At 43.9% G+C, this 17,328-nt stretch overlaps 1 protein-coding gene across 2 annotated transcripts in view; it reads left to right on the top strand.

Annotated features, from left to right (window-relative positions):
- Positions 1-17,328, top strand: part of KCNH1 (potassium voltage-gated channel subfamily H member 1) — a gene marked incomplete at both ends in the record, with an annotated part of 376,618 nt that overhangs the window by 271,625 nt on the left and 87,665 nt on the right. For both annotated transcript variants that reach the window (XM_080698436.1, XM_080698437.1), the window contains 2 exons: positions 1,047-1,246; positions 7,451-7,703. In XM_080698436.1, coding sequence (XP_080554562.1) covers positions 1,047-1,246; positions 7,451-7,703 — 453 coding nt within the window. The remainder of the gene's footprint in view (positions 1-1,046; positions 1,247-7,450; positions 7,704-17,328) is intronic.

Here is a 17,328-nt window from a genome sequence, read left to right on the forward strand (position 1 = left end):
TGGAAGGCTTCCTGGAAGTGGTGGATTTTGAGCTCGACATTCAAGGGTGAACGGAAGTTAGAGGTAGACTCGGTGTCTTGCAATGATTTAACAGTCCCCTGTGATATCAACGTAGGGGGAGCTGTAGTGACATAGCTGTAGTTCACGGTTGTTACATTTCAAAGGGGACCTATTATTATTCTCACCATATCAAAGCCGTGTTTTTCTCCTCAAAAGCCGTGGCACAGTGACACAGAGGGTTGTATTAAAAATAGATACAAAACAAGGATCTAACAAAAAAGTTCACCCAGGTATCATGATGCACACCAGTAAGTCCAGGACTAGGGAGACTGAGACAGGAGGATCACACGTTCGAGCCAGCCCCAGCAATTTAGAGAGACTTTCAGCAACCTAGCAAGACCCTATTTCAAAATAAAAAGAGTTGGGGTGTATCTTGGAGGTAGAATTTCCGTGTCACACACACACACACACACACACACACACACACACACACACCCTACAAAGTGCAAAACACGATTATAACAACCTTCATTGCTTTCTGCAGACTTGGTATTATTTAATGAGCTGCGATTGTGTAGCCAGAGTTTGTCCTTCGTGACACATTGTTTGATCTGGGAAGACAAGCCTATGAGTGTCTCATTTGCTATCCTTCCTCCCCACAGATAGCACATTGCCACATGGTTTGGTAAGCATCATTAGCTCATAGGTTTGGATATAGAGCCTGTGGGCATGCATTCAACTGGTGGCCTCAGGCATGGGCCAGAGATTGGTGAAGTCTCACGGGAGGCAGTATAGCAACCCCACCCCCACCCGCTCACTGCCACCTGTGTCTGAGCTCTGGCCCTGCCTCCCACACGTTTGTCTGAGTGGCCTGATGTCAGGAGTCTTCCTTTGGGTCCATTCTCCAAAGGCTGTAAGCGTGGGATTCTTCTGAGAAGGCTCAGGGCAGTCTGGCCACTGGCCTGTCTGAGCACATGGCCATGCTGGGACCCTGGCTCGGAGACAGCTCACTGTCCCTTCTTCTCCTTCCCCTCCTCCTCCTCCAGCTCTTCTCTATGCCACCATCTTCGGGAACGTGACGACGATTTTCCAACAGATGTACGCCAACACCAACAGGTACCATGAGATGCTCAACAGCGTTCGGGACTTCCTGAAGCTTTACCAGGTGCCCAAAGGACTGAGTGAGCGAGTCATGGACTATATCGTGTCCACCTGGTCCATGTCCAGAGGCATCGACACAGAGAAGGTAAGGAGCTGGGGGTGAGGCGAAACACCAGTCTGTAGTCTTCCTATGGAGACCTCAGGCTCTCAAACCTGGCGGCAGTGGTGTTTTTTGTTTGTTTGTTTTTGTGTTTTTTTTTTGTGTGTGTGGCATGGGATTGAACCCCAAGGCATTTTACCTCTGAGTTAAGTCCCCAGCCCGATTTTATTTCTTATTTGGAAACAAGAGTCTCACTAAGTTGCAGGGGGCCTTGATAAGTTGTCCAGGCTGGCTTTGAACCTGCGATCAATCCTCCTGCCTCAGCCTCCCAAGTACTAGGATTACAATCATGTGCCTCCACGCCTGGCTTCATCTGGGTAGTTTTGGATTCCTAGGTCCTGCCTCCAGAGCTTTTGTTGTGTCTGTATCAATCTAGCAATGAAGAGCCATCATTTAAGAAATTAGACAAGCCCAGGAAGCACTGGCCGAAGGCTTGTGCCTGAGTCATCAACTGGACTGACAGGAGCATCGGTTGGTACCCTTCTAGGTATCCATTTTCTCACCTGTAAAATGGAGATTGTGCTGTTTCTATTGTTCTCTAACAGTTTTATTATTTCAATACCATGCAGACCAGAGTGAAAAAAAAAAGCAGCAGACTATTATTCATGTATGCATTAACTTCTTTGCATATTTTCTATATCAAGAATTTTATCCGAGCTCTTTTTTTTCTCTACTTCTGAGTCTTTGTAACCCCACTTCCTTTCTTTATCACCAGTCCATCTGTACTTGAGGGATACTAATTCCTTTCGCTGTTAGGATTTGGAAAACAGACGGATAACACTAATACAAAAATACCTGCTGACATATTCACATCCCAAGTCAACCAGCTTTGGGATCAGCTATCCATGTTCCTGTCTTCTCGCATTAGAATAGTCAGTGAGAGTTGGCAGTTTAAAAGAAAAAAAAAAATAAACTAAATTTGATTGATCCTCAACTTCAAAGGACCATTACTTTTGTTTTTCTCACTGCACCATGAAAACCATGACAAAAGGACCATGGGCCCTGCCTTGAGCAGTGTGTGGTACTTCCTCTCTGCACCTGTCCCATCCCCCCACCAGTGCTTTGTTTGAACTTCACCAGGGCCTTGGAAAGGAGGCACTGCCCTGCCATCTCTGCTGAAGGCAGGAGGACAAGAGGCTCAATTCATATTACTAGTTGCTCCTGGTCCTAGAGTAAAGAATGGCAATGCCAGGATTTGAACCTAGTGCCTGCCTGACTTCAAAGTTTCTGCCTTTCCAACTCTCCTCCATCCTCTTTATAAGTGTAAAGCATGTACAGGAAGGAAGAGGTCTGAGTCCACGTGAAGTTGTCCTGCTTTCCTGGCTGGGCCGGGCCTGGGTTGGAGCTGCATTTAGTCCCTGGCCTTGCCAGCCACCTGCCTCAGCTGCACCCATTGTTTTTGCCCTGCTCTCCCCACAAAGGCTGTAGGTTCTGTGGGTTCCTGGCAGCTGATGGAGCAGAAAGGAACTTTGATCTCTTTGCCCTGGAGCTCCTTTTCCCAGGCACCAGGATGCCTTTGTAAATCTGGTTGTCTGGAAAGAAGCCCTTCCAGCCCTCCCTGCAGGCTGGGCCCCATGCCCATGGGAGACAGCACAGTCAGCATTTGCCTTCCTCCCCTCTCTGCCTTCTCACTTTCCAGGAGGCTTTGGGATTTTCCCTAGTCCCTGTTCCGGATGGAAGAGGGAATAGCCAGGGCTTCAACCACGGTTACTCACTAAAACCTCAGCATGACCAGGATGCTTCTTCTCCTGGTAGGGAAGTGCTGGGGAGAGAGACCCAGTCTCCTATGGCCCCCTGCCTCTCCCTGGCTTTCCCTCCCTCCATGCTAGGTCAGAGAGTCAGAGATAACCGGGGAGGCCAGAGGGTGGGGTAACCATGCTGGGGCCCTCTGTTTTTAGGAATAAGTAACTGGTGACTTGGAGCATATCAGTTGTGTTGTTGAGCCTCAGTGTCCATGTCTTTAACACATGAGAACTAGATGCCATTTAAGTCTAGATGACCTCTAAGGCTCCTTTGGCTATGACCTTCTGGGCTACAAAGTCTCCCTCAGATGGTCTGCTGCTATAGTAACATCAAAAGTGAAAACTCAGGGCTGGCGTATGGCTCAGTGGCCGAGCACTTGCTGAGCTTTGTGCAAGGCCCTGGATTCCATCTCTAGCACCACAGAAAGGAGGGGTGGGGGAGAGATCTCACAGGCTTTGAGCAGTCTTTTGTCCCAGGTATTGTAACAGGGCTTTCTACACAATATAGCTCACAGAATCTTTGCTAGAATTCCATACACAAGTTCAAAAATAAGGACTGGGCAAGAGGAGCTAAGGCTTTGCTCGTGCTAGGCATGTGCTCTACCACTGAGCTACACCCAAGCCTTCAGTTCTCATTTTGATGTTGTTACCACAGCAGCAGCAGCAGCAGGTCATTGCAATGCAGTTCACACAGTGAAGACCAAGGCCAGGACTGAATCCAGGTCTGCCTGATAACTAAGCCCCTCTCTTAACCGTGACCCATCTTGCCCAGCCTGGGGGAGCTCTGAGCCTCCATAGTGATGTCTTCCGGTGGCTTCTAAGGTTCTCTAGGACTAGAAGGAGGAGCTCCCCTTCTACAATAGTAGAAAAGGCATCCCTGGAAGACTGTGGGGTATCAGAACTGAGAGCCCTCCTCAGAGGAGAAGTCAAGGTATTCCTCCCACCCCAGCTTAGAGCCAGTAGCCAGAAAGGTGGAAATGCCTGATGGCTGCAGCTGTCTACAGGATCCTCTATGCCAGGTACCCTCACCTCCTTGCACTGAGCAATCTGAGGGTGCTGGGCTCAGCGCCCATGAATAAAACATTGCTTCCATGCCATGCCTCACCACCAGCTCTGCCAACAAAGCCCAAGGCTGGGGAAACCAATAATTTAAAGGATATTTATTTATTTATTCTCACCTAGAGAATAAATCTTGGTTCTGAACTCCAGAATACAGTTTTGGCATGACATGGATGTGCCTCCCCACTCCCATGTGATCTACTTGCAGAGAAGAAACCTGGATTAAATCCACACTTCTGCAGGAGACTTGTTTGTCATGAGCCTTATGGAACCCTCTGTCCACACTTTAGCAATCTGAGTTCATTGTGCCCCATCAGCCCTCCATCCCTGCTCTCAGAGAGCATGGGCACTTCCTGGGTATCCTGTAACCCCAGAGTAAGAAAGCAGAGGTGTGCACAAGGAGGGTCCTCTATACTGAACTAGGACTGTGCTGGCAGTGTTCTGTTAGATGCAATTTCATTCAGTCTTCACAAGTCAATATTAGTGATCTGCATTTTATAGGAGAAACTGAACTCTAGTTAAGTCACCTGGAGAGGAAGGAGCTTGCATTCTAGCTGTTAGACCTCTTGGCACTGCTACACCCTTATGCAGAGCACAGGGCACCTGGTGGTGGGTGCATAGGAGTGAGGCTTGAATTAGGAGAGGCTGGTGGACTTTTGAAGTCCAAGGTAAGCTCCAGATGCAATGGCAAATAGCTTGTGCTAAGGCTAGAGAGGCAGAGGTGGTAAAGTCTCCAGCTCTGCAAGGAAAAGTCTTCACTGAACACATTTGACTTTGTGCCTCTTGTGTTCACAGGCTAGGATGAGATTCATTATTTTAGAAGCACTCCGGATTTCACTGGGAAAGTCCACTTGAAGGTGTCCTGTTGCATTACTTAATATTTTCCGTATGCAATGGTTTCTTGCAAAAGAAACCATTTTTTTTTTCTTTCCAGAAAAGCTGAAGAAATTTTCAATTTTACAGAAGAGGAGACCCACGTGACCTCTTAGAATTCCCATCTTTCTCTTAAAATGCTGCCAGTTGAATTACAGACCCATTTGTTTTGTGCAGCTACCTAGACTAGAACTTGGTTAGGCTGTGACCTAACCAAGTCTGATGGCAGACTACCTAGTTTGATATCCCAGCGGTGTCATTTCCTGGCTGTGCAACTTGAGGCAAATTATATAGCTTTCCTGTGCCTCGGCTTCCTCGTCTGTAAAATGACAATAATATAATTTGCATTATAGGGTTTATGTGGGGGCTACATTAGCTAATGCACATAGGTGTTTTGTTTTGTTTTGTTTTGTTTTTGGTGGTACTGGGGTTCCTGGAAGCCCTTCTACCACCGGGCTACACTCCCAGACCTATTTTATATTTTTATTTGGAAACAGAGTCTTCTAAGCCAGCGCGCGCGGCTGGCTTCGAACCTGCGCGATCCTCCTGTCTCTGCCTCCCAAGTGCGGGGATTACAAGCGTGCACCACCACGCCCGGCCACATAGGTTTTTTAAAATATAAGATGCTAAACTTCCTCAGTTTTTTCTTTTCTTCTTAAGTATTCTCCTTAGCACTAACCACTAAATTTTATTTTGCCTATTGTTTATCTCCTCCTACTAGATGATAAATTATATGAAGCAGGGAATTTTGCCCTTTTTTTCACTCAGAGCCTACAGTGATACCTGCCATACCATAATGTGCTCAGTGAATCAGTATAATAAACCAATGATTCTAAAGTGCTTAGCGGTGCTTGGCACCGAGTTAAGTGCTCAGTAAATATTACCTTATGCATCGCTTTAAATAACACCCCACATTTAGTCCCTCAGCAGACCACGTCAGTTCTTCATTCAAAATACAGTCTTTAGTCGTCACCCCATTAGGCCATAGACATGAGAACTCATCCTCATATCGAAGTATAATCTTGTACCTGTTAACAACCAATTCACTGTCTATTTCAAAGTAACTCAAACGAGCATTTTGGATGTTCCCAATGTTGCAGGGGATAGGTTGGGGGGGGGAGGTGTGTGGTGTGAAATAATCCCCACCACCACCAGACACACAGAGACAAACAGAAAAACTGTGGATTCTTGTCCTAAGCTAAGAATAAGTATTTATCGCTTGGACAGCTGCTGCAGATTTAAAGAAGTTTATTAAAAAGATAGAAATATAGAGATAGTTACAGCCCTGTGCCGGAGCAAGGCACAGGGGGGCAATTCGAACGAAAATGTCAACGAACTCCAGTTTACTGAATTTTTATCCTGTCTAAGTCCAGCAGGTCCCTTTGATTTTTGGAGATCATGTTACACCTTATCTCCAGCCCCGGCTCTGCTTCTGTTATCTCTCCAGCCGAATTTATGGCCTAAAGGGGGAGACATCTCTGTCTCCAAACACAGGCCCAGATTTATGGCCTGAGAGGGAGGCATCTCTGTCTCCAGACACAGGCCCCCAAACTGTGTTAAATTGTTCTTAGGAATGCAAGGACATGTTGGCTAACCCTGGCTTTCTTAGTAAAGAAGATATGTTTCAAGGTTGGACATCTTTCCCAGGATTGATACATTAATACTTTTTAAACTCCCTTCCCAATACCAGTACACCAACACAAAGAAATGGTAGATATTCAAGGTGCTGGATATGTTGATTGCCCTGACTTGATTATCACACGTTGTATACTGTATCAAAATATTATTGGATAATCCCCTAAATATGTATGCTTATTATATGGTGGTTTAAAATGTGTACTTTTTATTTACGGGTGTAGTGTGAGCCTGGCCACCACCTGCTGGGGTCCAGTGCCAGCCTCCTAAGGGTGTGAGAAGAGACCTCGGTGAATTCCCCAGCCCCACGCTGGCCCCCTGCAGTCAGGGTCTCTAACCCCACTTTGTAGCTGTGATATTCCTCTTAAAATAAAAGCCAGCCCATCATTTCCTTGCTTAAAATTCTCCAGTGTCACCCCCTTATGACCAGAATACAATCAAAGGCTGGGCATACTGTAAAATAAAGGCCCCTTGAGCTTGCTGTTCTCCCTGGACCCCGTCTCCTTGCTCTTCCTCTGCATTCACACTGGCTGTTGCTTTAGTCCTTTCAGATAGAATCTTTGAGTCACTGTATCCTGCTGCGATGTTCTTCTTTCACAAGGCTGACTCTGACATACTAGGCAAATATCAGCTTTAAATGTCACCTCCTCAGAGAGACCTTCCCTGATTCTCTATCACATCCTTGCAGCTCCACTCTCAGACCCACGTCCAGAGCATTCAGCACAGGTTGTCTTGGGGCACTGCCTTTCTCTCACAGGCGCCGAGGCTAGAAGAGTGAGGTCTGGCTTCATGGGTGCAGCTGCTGCCTCAGGGGGGCTGAGGGAGGTGGGCTATAGGTCATGGTGAGGACCCTCACACTGTTTCTTCCTGTTCTGGCCAGGTTCTGCAGATCTGCCCCAAGGACATGAGAGCTGACATCTGTGTGCACCTGAACCGCAAGGTGTTCAAGGAGCACCCAGCCTTCCGGCTGGCCAGTGATGGCTGCCTGCGGGCACTGGCCATGGAGTTCCAGACGGTGCACTGCGCCCCGGGGGACCTCATCTATCATGCCGGAGAGAGCGTCGACAGCCTCTGCTTTGTGGTCTCTGGCTCCCTGGAGGTGATCCAGGATGATGAGGTGGTGGCCATCCTAGGTAGGTGTTACCCTTGCCCAGTGGACACCTTTTGGGACCCAGAGTTGATTTAGCTGCTGGGCAGCTCAATGCCACTAGTACTTTCAATCAGAGGCTGCTCCACAGGACAGATCCAACTGCTTGCTAGCATCCACTCATCTACAAACAAATACTTGAGTGTCTGTTTTGTACTGCCTGCTGCTTAAGGCATAGGGGGTGTCCCAATGGCAAGTGTGGCGTTTGTCTTCAAGGGGATGCCAGTCTAAGGGAGAGATGAACAAGCAGGCAGACATCTGCAAACAGCAGGAGGGGTATCAATCCAGGAGTCAAGTGGGGAGTAAGGACCCTGTGCTGAATCATAAAAATTGAGAACTAGTTAGCACAGAGACTAGAAGGTATGATAGCATGTATGAAACCCTTGCAGAGAGAGAGAGAGAGAGAGAGAGAGAGAGAGAGAGAGAGAGAGACAGACAGACAGACACTAAGACACATTAACATTAAGAAAAATTCTGGTTCTGTGGTATAGCTGGAGCACAAAGGATAAGAGGGAAGGAAAGAAGCTGAAGAGTGCTGAGCACTAGGCAGATCCCGGCCTGGAAGCTGTTCTAAGGGACTTGAGTCTTATCTAACGCACGGTGAGATTTGCACTTTAGAAAGGTGATGGGAATTGCAGCTAGGAGACTGGATTCATGGAGGAAGGCTGGGGCAAAGCGACCCCTTTGGAGATGAATTATCCTGGTATGCGTTGATGGCAGCCTGCGCTAGGACTGTGACAGCAGATAGAGAGAAGCAGAGGGAATTGATATGTTTATAAAATAGAATCAACAGAGCCCAGTGATGGTCTTGCTGTGGGGGTGCTCCTGGGGAGTCAACAGGGATAGTAGGATTTTTTTTTCCATTTAAATAACAGGGAAGCTAGAACACCATGCAGAGTAATAAGAAATATGGGATAAAGAACAGGAATACTGGAGAGGGGGTATGTTACTATTAGGAACATTGAATATCACTGACTTTTGAGGAACTCACTTGACTCCCTAAGGGAGTTACCACGCAGCTTTTTATTGAGGGCATGTCTCTCTGAGGGGTCAAGCCATCACCATCACAACAGCAAACATTTACAGGCATCTTCTCTGTGCTAAGCATTTTACATACAGATTTTCATGCCATCCTTACAGCAACCCTATAGAACTGCTTTTTTACTCCATTTTGTAAATGAGATGGTTAAAAATTCAGAAAGGTTAAGGAAATGTCCTCAGGGTCAATGAGATCAATGGAGCCAGCTTTCTGAAGTCTCTCTGACTCCAAAACCTCTCTTCTGATCTGTTTTGCGATCCTGCAGTCCTAATGATAATTAATGTAACATTCTGGCCATTGAAGTTGCCAGGCACTGTTGGCTATTGTAGGCATGTGCTTTATCTCTGACATATGGTCTCTCAGGAAACTGAGGCAGGGAGAGATTAAATTGCACTGAAGCTAGAATTGAGATGCAAAGGACCTAGAGACATAGATAGTATTATTTGTGCAAAAAGCCCAAACTTCATTCCTGTTTGTCTTTGGAGTATATGATATACAGCTTCTTTCTTGCTCCCTGGGCCCCAGGCCAACTTGCTGTCTTGCTTACATTTTGCTCAGGTTAACCCCAGGATGATTTATATTCCTTCATTATATGCTGGCCAATGGACAGAGGGAGACTGGAATACAGGAGACTGGTTGGGCATTGAAGCTGAACCTGCTTGCAAATATAAATGTTCCAGGTTCAGTGGTATCCTCTGAACTTTGCAGACGGGTTACCTTGCTTTTTGCCTCCTCATCAGAGAAATAAGATTTGTGTATAAGGAACAGGATACAGGAAAGTTAAAGACATTATGTTAGGATATAAAACAGGGAGAGGTCTTTTATCCCTATCTTAATACCCATCAAATCTGTGTCCTTGATATAGAGAGTTTTTATTGGTGAATAGCTATCAGAGTGTATGGCTGAGAAGAGTAGCCACAAATGAGCAATCCTTTGAGTGTGAATCTTAGTTAACCCTTTGGAGTAAGGCATCTTTCATTCCCCCACTGGTAACTCATCCTATGTCTTTCCAAGGAGCCTAGCCTATGATCAGCACCATCCTCTCCCTTCCTGGGCATCCTTCACCACCCATTCCAAACACCTGCACTCTTGGGAATTGGTTTGGACACCTAGCCTCATGCTTGTACGTATGATGGAGCTGAAGAGAAGAGAGAAAGTAAACAACTGCTCCCCTCTTCATTTCCCCCCAGTCTGGAGATTTTGTGGGGGAAGCAACCAGAGCTGGGTTCACTGTTGGTCCATTTGGTCAACTGAGCAATTCCCCAAATTCAGCCCTCTATGTCAGGCCCTCCTGGTCTTCCTTCCTGTTCCAGTTAGCAATGTGGGTGGGCCCTCTCAACCACTCAGTAGCTTTGTACTCAAAGTATTTGCTGCCCTCAAGCTGTCCAGACTAGAAAAAGCACCTCCTATGTTCCCCAGCAGCCAGGATGGGTCTAAAATGCAGGTCCAAGCTTGGTATCCTAAATAATCTGCCAAGAGGTCCTTATTCTGTAAAAGAATGTGACATGTCCTTTGAATTAAACCTGTCCTCTGGTCCAAAAGGCATGAGAAATACCAAGCCATTTGGTCCATGAAAACTTAGAGTTTTGTTATTATTGTTGTTTTTTCTCTCTCATTACAGTAACTTTTGCTCAATGAACTAAAATCAGTTTGTTCTTTCAAAGGGGTTTAAGCATCCAATAGATACTAGAACTGGATCTTTATTGTCCTTTGAGGCCCTTCAGTTCAATCTAACAAAACTTTACTGAACACCTACTATATGTCAGCACTGTTGTCGGGATGGGAGACAGCAGCAGTATAAACATTTCTCTAGCCTTCTAAGAGCTGCCACAAGTGGAGAGGACTGCCATTTTAAAAAACAGCCACCATTCTGGATGGCAGGCATGCAGGTGCTTCTAGGGGCTCATGATGAGCAATTATTGAACAGCTACGGTGTATCTAGTGCTCCAGTGAGGAAGGGGAATATCCAGGGAATCCTTACATATCGTAAACAGGAAGCTTCAGGAAAATGGCCAGAGCTCATCTATCTCATTCTTTCTCTCTGTGGTCTCTTGTTATCAGTTCACTCATTTACGTTCTGCTAATTTGCTTCCTCTTTGAGCTCTAATATCCCACTCCCATTCTCCGTTTAATTTTAGCACAGACTCCAAGAATGAGGAAAAGGGTCAGTACCCATAACTGGGTGTGCTTAGTATGTGTTAAAAATAGAACCTTTTCTAATGAAAGTCTTTTACTTTTCATAACAGTAGTCCACTATATGAAATATATATGGCATAGAAAAACGAATGCACATGTATACACAGTGATACATAAAACTCAGTATTTCTCTTGCTATATGAAATGCGACCTGGTGTTTCCCATTAGATTCTATTTTGCTTTATTTTTAAGAAAAAAATGAGCATCATAACCTACATGATTGCTCTCTTGACATGATCAAAGCCTGCAATTTAAAAATATTGTCCCACAAACCTAGGCAATTCCTATCTTGTATTGAAAGCATACTAGAAATCTCTTATAATCTCTTACATGACATTTTCTATGCCTTAATTATTATTCCTTTGTGTGTGTGTGGTACTGGAACTTGAACTCAGGGGACATTTTACTTCCATACTACATCCATAATTCATAGCCCTTTTTCCTTTTTATGTTTTTTGTTTTGTTCTTTTTTTTTTTTTTTTTTTTTTTGCTGTACTGGGGATTGAACCCAGGGTCATTCTACCTCTGAGATACATCCCCAGCCCTATTTTCAATTCTTTATTTGGAAACAGAGTCTCACTAAATTGTGGAGGGCCTCACTAAGTAACTGAGGCTGGCTGCAAACCTTTGATCCTCCTCCTGGCTCAGCCTCCCAAGTACTAGGATTATAAGCATGTGCCACCACACCTGTTTTTTTTATTATTTTGTTTTATTTTGAAACAGGGTCTTTCTAGGTTGCTGAGAGTCTCACTATGTTACTGAGGCTGTCCTCAAATTGTGATCCTCCAGTCTCAGCCACTCAGTAGTGGGATTACAGGTGTATGCCACCATACCCAGCTTCTGCCTTAATTTTTTTTTTTTTTTTTTTTGGTGGTATTGGGAATGGAACCCTTCTACCTCCGGGCTACACTCCCAGATATATATATATATATATATATATATATATATATATACACATATATATATATATTTAATTTGGAAATAAGTTCTCTTAAGCCAGCGAGGCTGGCTTCGAACCTGAGTGATCCCCCTCTCTCCACCTCCCAAGTGCAGGGATTACAAGCTTGCGCTACCACGCCCGGCCATTAATTTTGACATGGCATCCTTCCAATCTCCTTTTGGAATTCTTGTAGGAATCACACAATGGCTTCTCTGACTTAGTTTCTTAGCTCTATAAAATAAATTTAAGCTATTAGCATGTACATTTCATGTATTAGTTTTTTTATTCATTAGATTGAAAATTTTTTCATAGATGTTAAAATAAGAAGGCATAGGTACCACTTTGTTCCTGCCCAAATGTTCTCTTAGCATCTACATGTGAAACTGTTATCTTGGTATTCTGTTACTTGACCAACCTAGATGAATCACAGACTTAGCATCAGGGCTGTGCTTAAGCACATTAAATCTTTCCTTGTGTTTCTATCTTGTAAGTGCAGTATTTATATAATCTCATTTCACTGTGATTTAGTGTTGCTGTAGTAACTTATGGGTTTTGCATTTTAACACCTAATTTGTATATTAATCATGGATCATCCTGTGTCTTTTTTTTTCACTCTGTTGAGCAAAACAGAAGCCTTTCTGGCTGCATCAAACAGTGGAAGGAGGCCTGGAGCTGGAGATTTAACTGTATCCTTGCAGCGGTTACAGTAACTGGTTAAGAGTCTCCAAAGACCCCTATGCATCTGTCAAACTCACCACACCACCTCCATTGTGTTATTCACTTCTCTCCTCCATGAGCCCAGGTCCCTTTGATTTTATATCTCTGCCTTTGAGCACATGGCCCATGACATGGAAGGTGCCAGGGACTATTTCCTGAATGAGCAGGACGGAGCCTTGGAGTGGAGGTGCTAACAAACCCTGACCATGATTCCACACACATGGCTGGGGAACAACACCTTGAGGACTATTGCTGTAGGCACCATGGCTTGATGTTTGTTGGGGCACAGGGGGAGATGGTGAGCATGGGGACCTTCTATTACATTCACTTAAACCCAATGAAGTTGCCAATTTTCAACTTTTCTTTTTTTTACCTACTAAATGGTAGGATACACTTCTCAGTGAACTATATCCAAGGTGATGAAGTGTGGTGAAGATGGAATAAAGATGTAGACAGATGAGGTATAGGGCACTCTAGTGGCCAAGAGCGGTTTGGGCCAGACCCGGGCTAGGAAAGTGTGGGGAGAGTTGCACAACCATTAGCTTTTAGCACCATGCTAAAGCCAAGAGCCCTGTAGGGAAGCAGGAAGACACGGGCCCAGCAGGACGTGTCAAGGCTGGTCTGTGGATGGCTCTCTATATCAGCAGGAAAGTAAGGAGAAGAAACAACCTAAGCTGCTCAGTAAGGTATGTTAAAGCTATTATTTGTAAGGATTAATGAATTGGAGAGCCAGGTATGGTGACACATGCCTATAATTCCAGTACTTGGTAGGCTGACACAAAAGGATCAAAGGTTTGATTCAGCAATGTAGTTAGACTTTCAGCAACCTAGTGAGACCTTGGTTTCAATACAAAAAAGATGGCTGGAGGTATAGCTTGGAGGTAGAATGCCCTTGGGTTCAATCCCCAATAACACGTGTACATGTGTATATGTGCTTGTGCGCATGCATGTGTGCACACACACAGTTAATGAATTGGGCAGGGAGATGGGAGGCCATTGACAACTGTGGCTTTTGATTAGCATGAGGCATGCTAAGGCGCAGACAGTAAAAACAGGGATGGGAGAGGGTCCCAATTCAAACACCAGATACCAGTTAAACTTGAATTTCATATAAACAGCAAGTAGTTACTAGCAAAAGTGTTTCCCACAGATCATAGGAGACATGCTTTTGAGGGTAATTGTTCATTTGTTGAAATTCAATTTTAACCACACATTCTGTATTTTTATTTGCTAAATCTGCCAATCTTAGTTGGGAGGGACAGGTAGACAAAGCATCACAAAGGAGCATCTCTAAGGTTAATAGGATGTGGAGAGTCCACAGAGGGAGAGAAGAGATGTGAGGCTGGCGTCTGGATGAGAGGGACATGGGGGGATGGGAGATAGAAGGTGAAGTCAGAAGGAGTTCCTGTGCAGCTGTGATGAGCTTATGCTGAATTTATTGCATCTAAAGACCAATATTGTTTCCAAGCAGAGGCTCTAGCATTATTCAGAAAGCTAGGTCTAGAAGCAGGAAAATAAGCCAGGGCTTACAACAGAAATTTAGGAGTTAGTGGAAGGAATATGAAGTAGAAAAACAAAAAACAGGACAGATGACTTTTATTCTAAATGATCAATTATTTCAGAAAATATTTTTTCTTTTTTTTTTTTTTTTTTGGTGGTAATGGGGTTCCTGGAAGCCCTTCTACCTCCGGGCTACTCTCCCAGACCTATTTTTACATTTTTATTTAGAACAGGGTCTCCTAAGCCAGCGCACGCAGCTGGCTTTGAACCTGCGTGATCCTCCTGTCTCTGCCTCCCAAGCGCGGGGATTACAAGCGTGTGCCACCACGCCCGGCTTTTTAGAAAATTTTTAAAGAAACAAATATGTAGCAATTAAAATGACCACAAGGAGCCAGACTTGGTGGCTCACCCCTGTAATCCTAGTGTTTGGGAGGCAGAGACAGGAGGATTTCAAGTTTGAGGCCAGCTTCAGCAACTTAGTGAGGACCTTAGCAACCTAGCAAGACCCTGTTTCAAAATAAATAAAATAGGGCTGGGGGTATATCTCAGAGGTAGAGAAGCCCTAGGTTCAATGACCAGTACTTAAAAAAAAGAATTCTCACAGGAATCTAAATAATACCAGAAATTATTTTTCCCCTTTTTCTTCTTCATTCAAATTTGCTCCCAAGAAGGGATACAATTTATTCTTTAACTTTACTAACATTTTTTTTCATATTTTCTCTTCTCCCTAAAATATTTTCTTTATCACAATATAAAGTGAAGGCTGGGCATGGTGGCATTCGGGAGGCTGAGACCAGAGGATCACAGTTCGTGGACAGCCTCAGCTACTTAGTGAGGCCCCTTTGCAACTCAGTGAGACTCTGTTTCAAAAATTAAAATACTAAAAAATAGGGCTAGGGGTGTAGCTCAGAGGTACAGTGCCCTTGAGTTCCATCCCTAGTACTGCAAATAAATAAATAAATATAAACAAACAAACAAACAATATAAAGTTGAGGCTCTATCACTTTAAGATATTCCCCTTATTTTTCTTTCTTTTTTATTGTGTGTGTTACTAGGGATGAAACCCAGTGTGCTACACCCCCAGCCCTAATCTTTCTTTCTTCCTTTCTTTCCTTCTTCCTTCCTTCCTTCCTTTCTTTCTTTCTTTCTTTCTTTCTTTCTTTCTTTCTTTCTTCCTTTTTTCCTTTCTTTCTTATGCTGGGGATGAAATCCAGCCTACCTCTGAGTTATACTCCCAGACCTATTTTATATTATATTTGGAAACAGGGTCTCACTAAGTTGCTGAGAGCCTCACTAAGTATCTGAGGCTGGCTTTGAACCTGTGCGATCCTCCGGTCTCTGCCTCCCAAGTACTGGGATTACAAGCATCCCATGCCCAGCTTTGTTCTTTATTTTGACAGTGTCTCACTAAGTTGCGGAGGGCCTCACAAATAGCTGAGGCTGGCTGGGAACCTGAGATGCTCCTGTCTCAGCCTTTTAGATTATCTAACAGATAATCTAAAAGTACTGGGATTATAAGTGAGCACCATCATGCTTGGCTGTATTTATTTTTGAATATACTTTCATTGGTGCATTGTGATTATACAACATAATGAAGGTCAGCATGGTAGGGACCTGCATGCACACAGCCCTCAGTGAGCTTTCCCTCAATCCCTGCTCACGTCCTCCCCTTCCTCATACATGACATTAAGGTTGACACCTGTAAGTGCGTACATGGACACAGCATCACTAGATGTGTATCCATCGAGTCTCTTGCCCCTCCCCACCTCCTTCCCCTACACTCTCCATTGCTCCGCTGAGGTTTCTCCTCCTCTTTGTGGAGTCCCTCTTGTATCCCAATGTCTCCCTAGCTTCCACATACGACCCTTCACTTTCTGTGACTGGCTAATCTCACTTCACATAATATTCTCTAGTTTCATCCATTTTCCCACTTATGATAAGCAAAGTAAGTAAAATTCAATTTTTAGAGGTAATATGGGCTCAGTTATGAAAAACATTAAAAGAAGAAAGCCCAATAAGCATTGTTACCATCATATTCTACTGGATGTCTTATTTATGAGGCTGTAGGAAGTTTTTAATTTCTTTTTTATATTTGTCTTTCAAGTCTCTTTAAAAGAGCGCATACTAGTTTTAAAATGAGAAAATTTTTTATATTTTCAAGTATATTTTGAGATAGCATTATTTCAAGTTTCATAGATGCCTTTGGCTATTAAGTTATAACCTAAAAGAATGATATTTTAGGGTTGGGGTACAATTTAGTGTAGAGCACTTGCCTACATTGTGTGAGCCCCTGGATTCAATCCCTAGCTCTGAAAACAAAACAAAACAAAAGAATGTTTTTTTAATTTTTAAAATAGATGTCTTTTGTTATTTACTGATCCAAACAGAAAATACATGGCATTCATTTTTGCATGTAGCATCCAACTCCTCCCTCCAACTGTTCTTGGAAAGGAGGAGGCCAGGATGGCTTATCTAACAGAGGCTTAAAACAAGCACAACAGTTTTGTGTTAACCCTCACAACTCCAGAGATGGAGATGTCAAGTCCTTCTTAGAGATGCTTTCAAGATGCTTGTGAGCCAAGGTAGGGAAGAAGTGGGGTCTCCTGTGCTGGTCCTTACTGTGGTATGCTGCTCCACGGTGTCTGTGGGACCTGGGGACATTGTCAGGTGAATGAATAGTACTACCACTCACCATATAATGATATTGTTTGCTTGCACTTAGCATGGGGGAGGAGGCTTTCTTAAGTGTCTCTCTACATACTCCAACAAAGCGTTAATATTCATATAGCTGTTCTATCAACCAAAGCAATTACATTAAATCTACACTCCTAGTGAGGAGCTATAATATGAATAATCTATAACTTCAAAAACATAAAAATTCTTCTGTCAAGTAATGTACACATTATCTGATTAAGAGAGACCAGGTTCTCTTTCTTAATTCTATTTTTGTTTAAGAAATTAAAGAACTGGTATGTGGTCCCTAAAGATGCTGGGGGGATATATCTGTTATAATGGGTCTTTCTAAAGGAAATTCTTATATCACTGGAGTATCCAGATAGAGGGGTTGATGGGATCATAAATTATGATGAGTCATGGCAGTTATTATGATGTTGATATGAAGTTTTATCAGCATGGAAAATATTTCAATGTAATTCTTCAGAAAATATTTTAAATATAATTTTAACGGGGAAATATATAACTCTATTTAGAAGAAAGAAA

This window comes from Muscardinus avellanarius (genome assembly GCF_963383645.1).
Source record: "Muscardinus avellanarius genome assembly, chromosome: 7".
NCBI lineage: Eukaryota > Metazoa > Chordata > Mammalia > Rodentia > Gliridae > Muscardinus > Muscardinus avellanarius.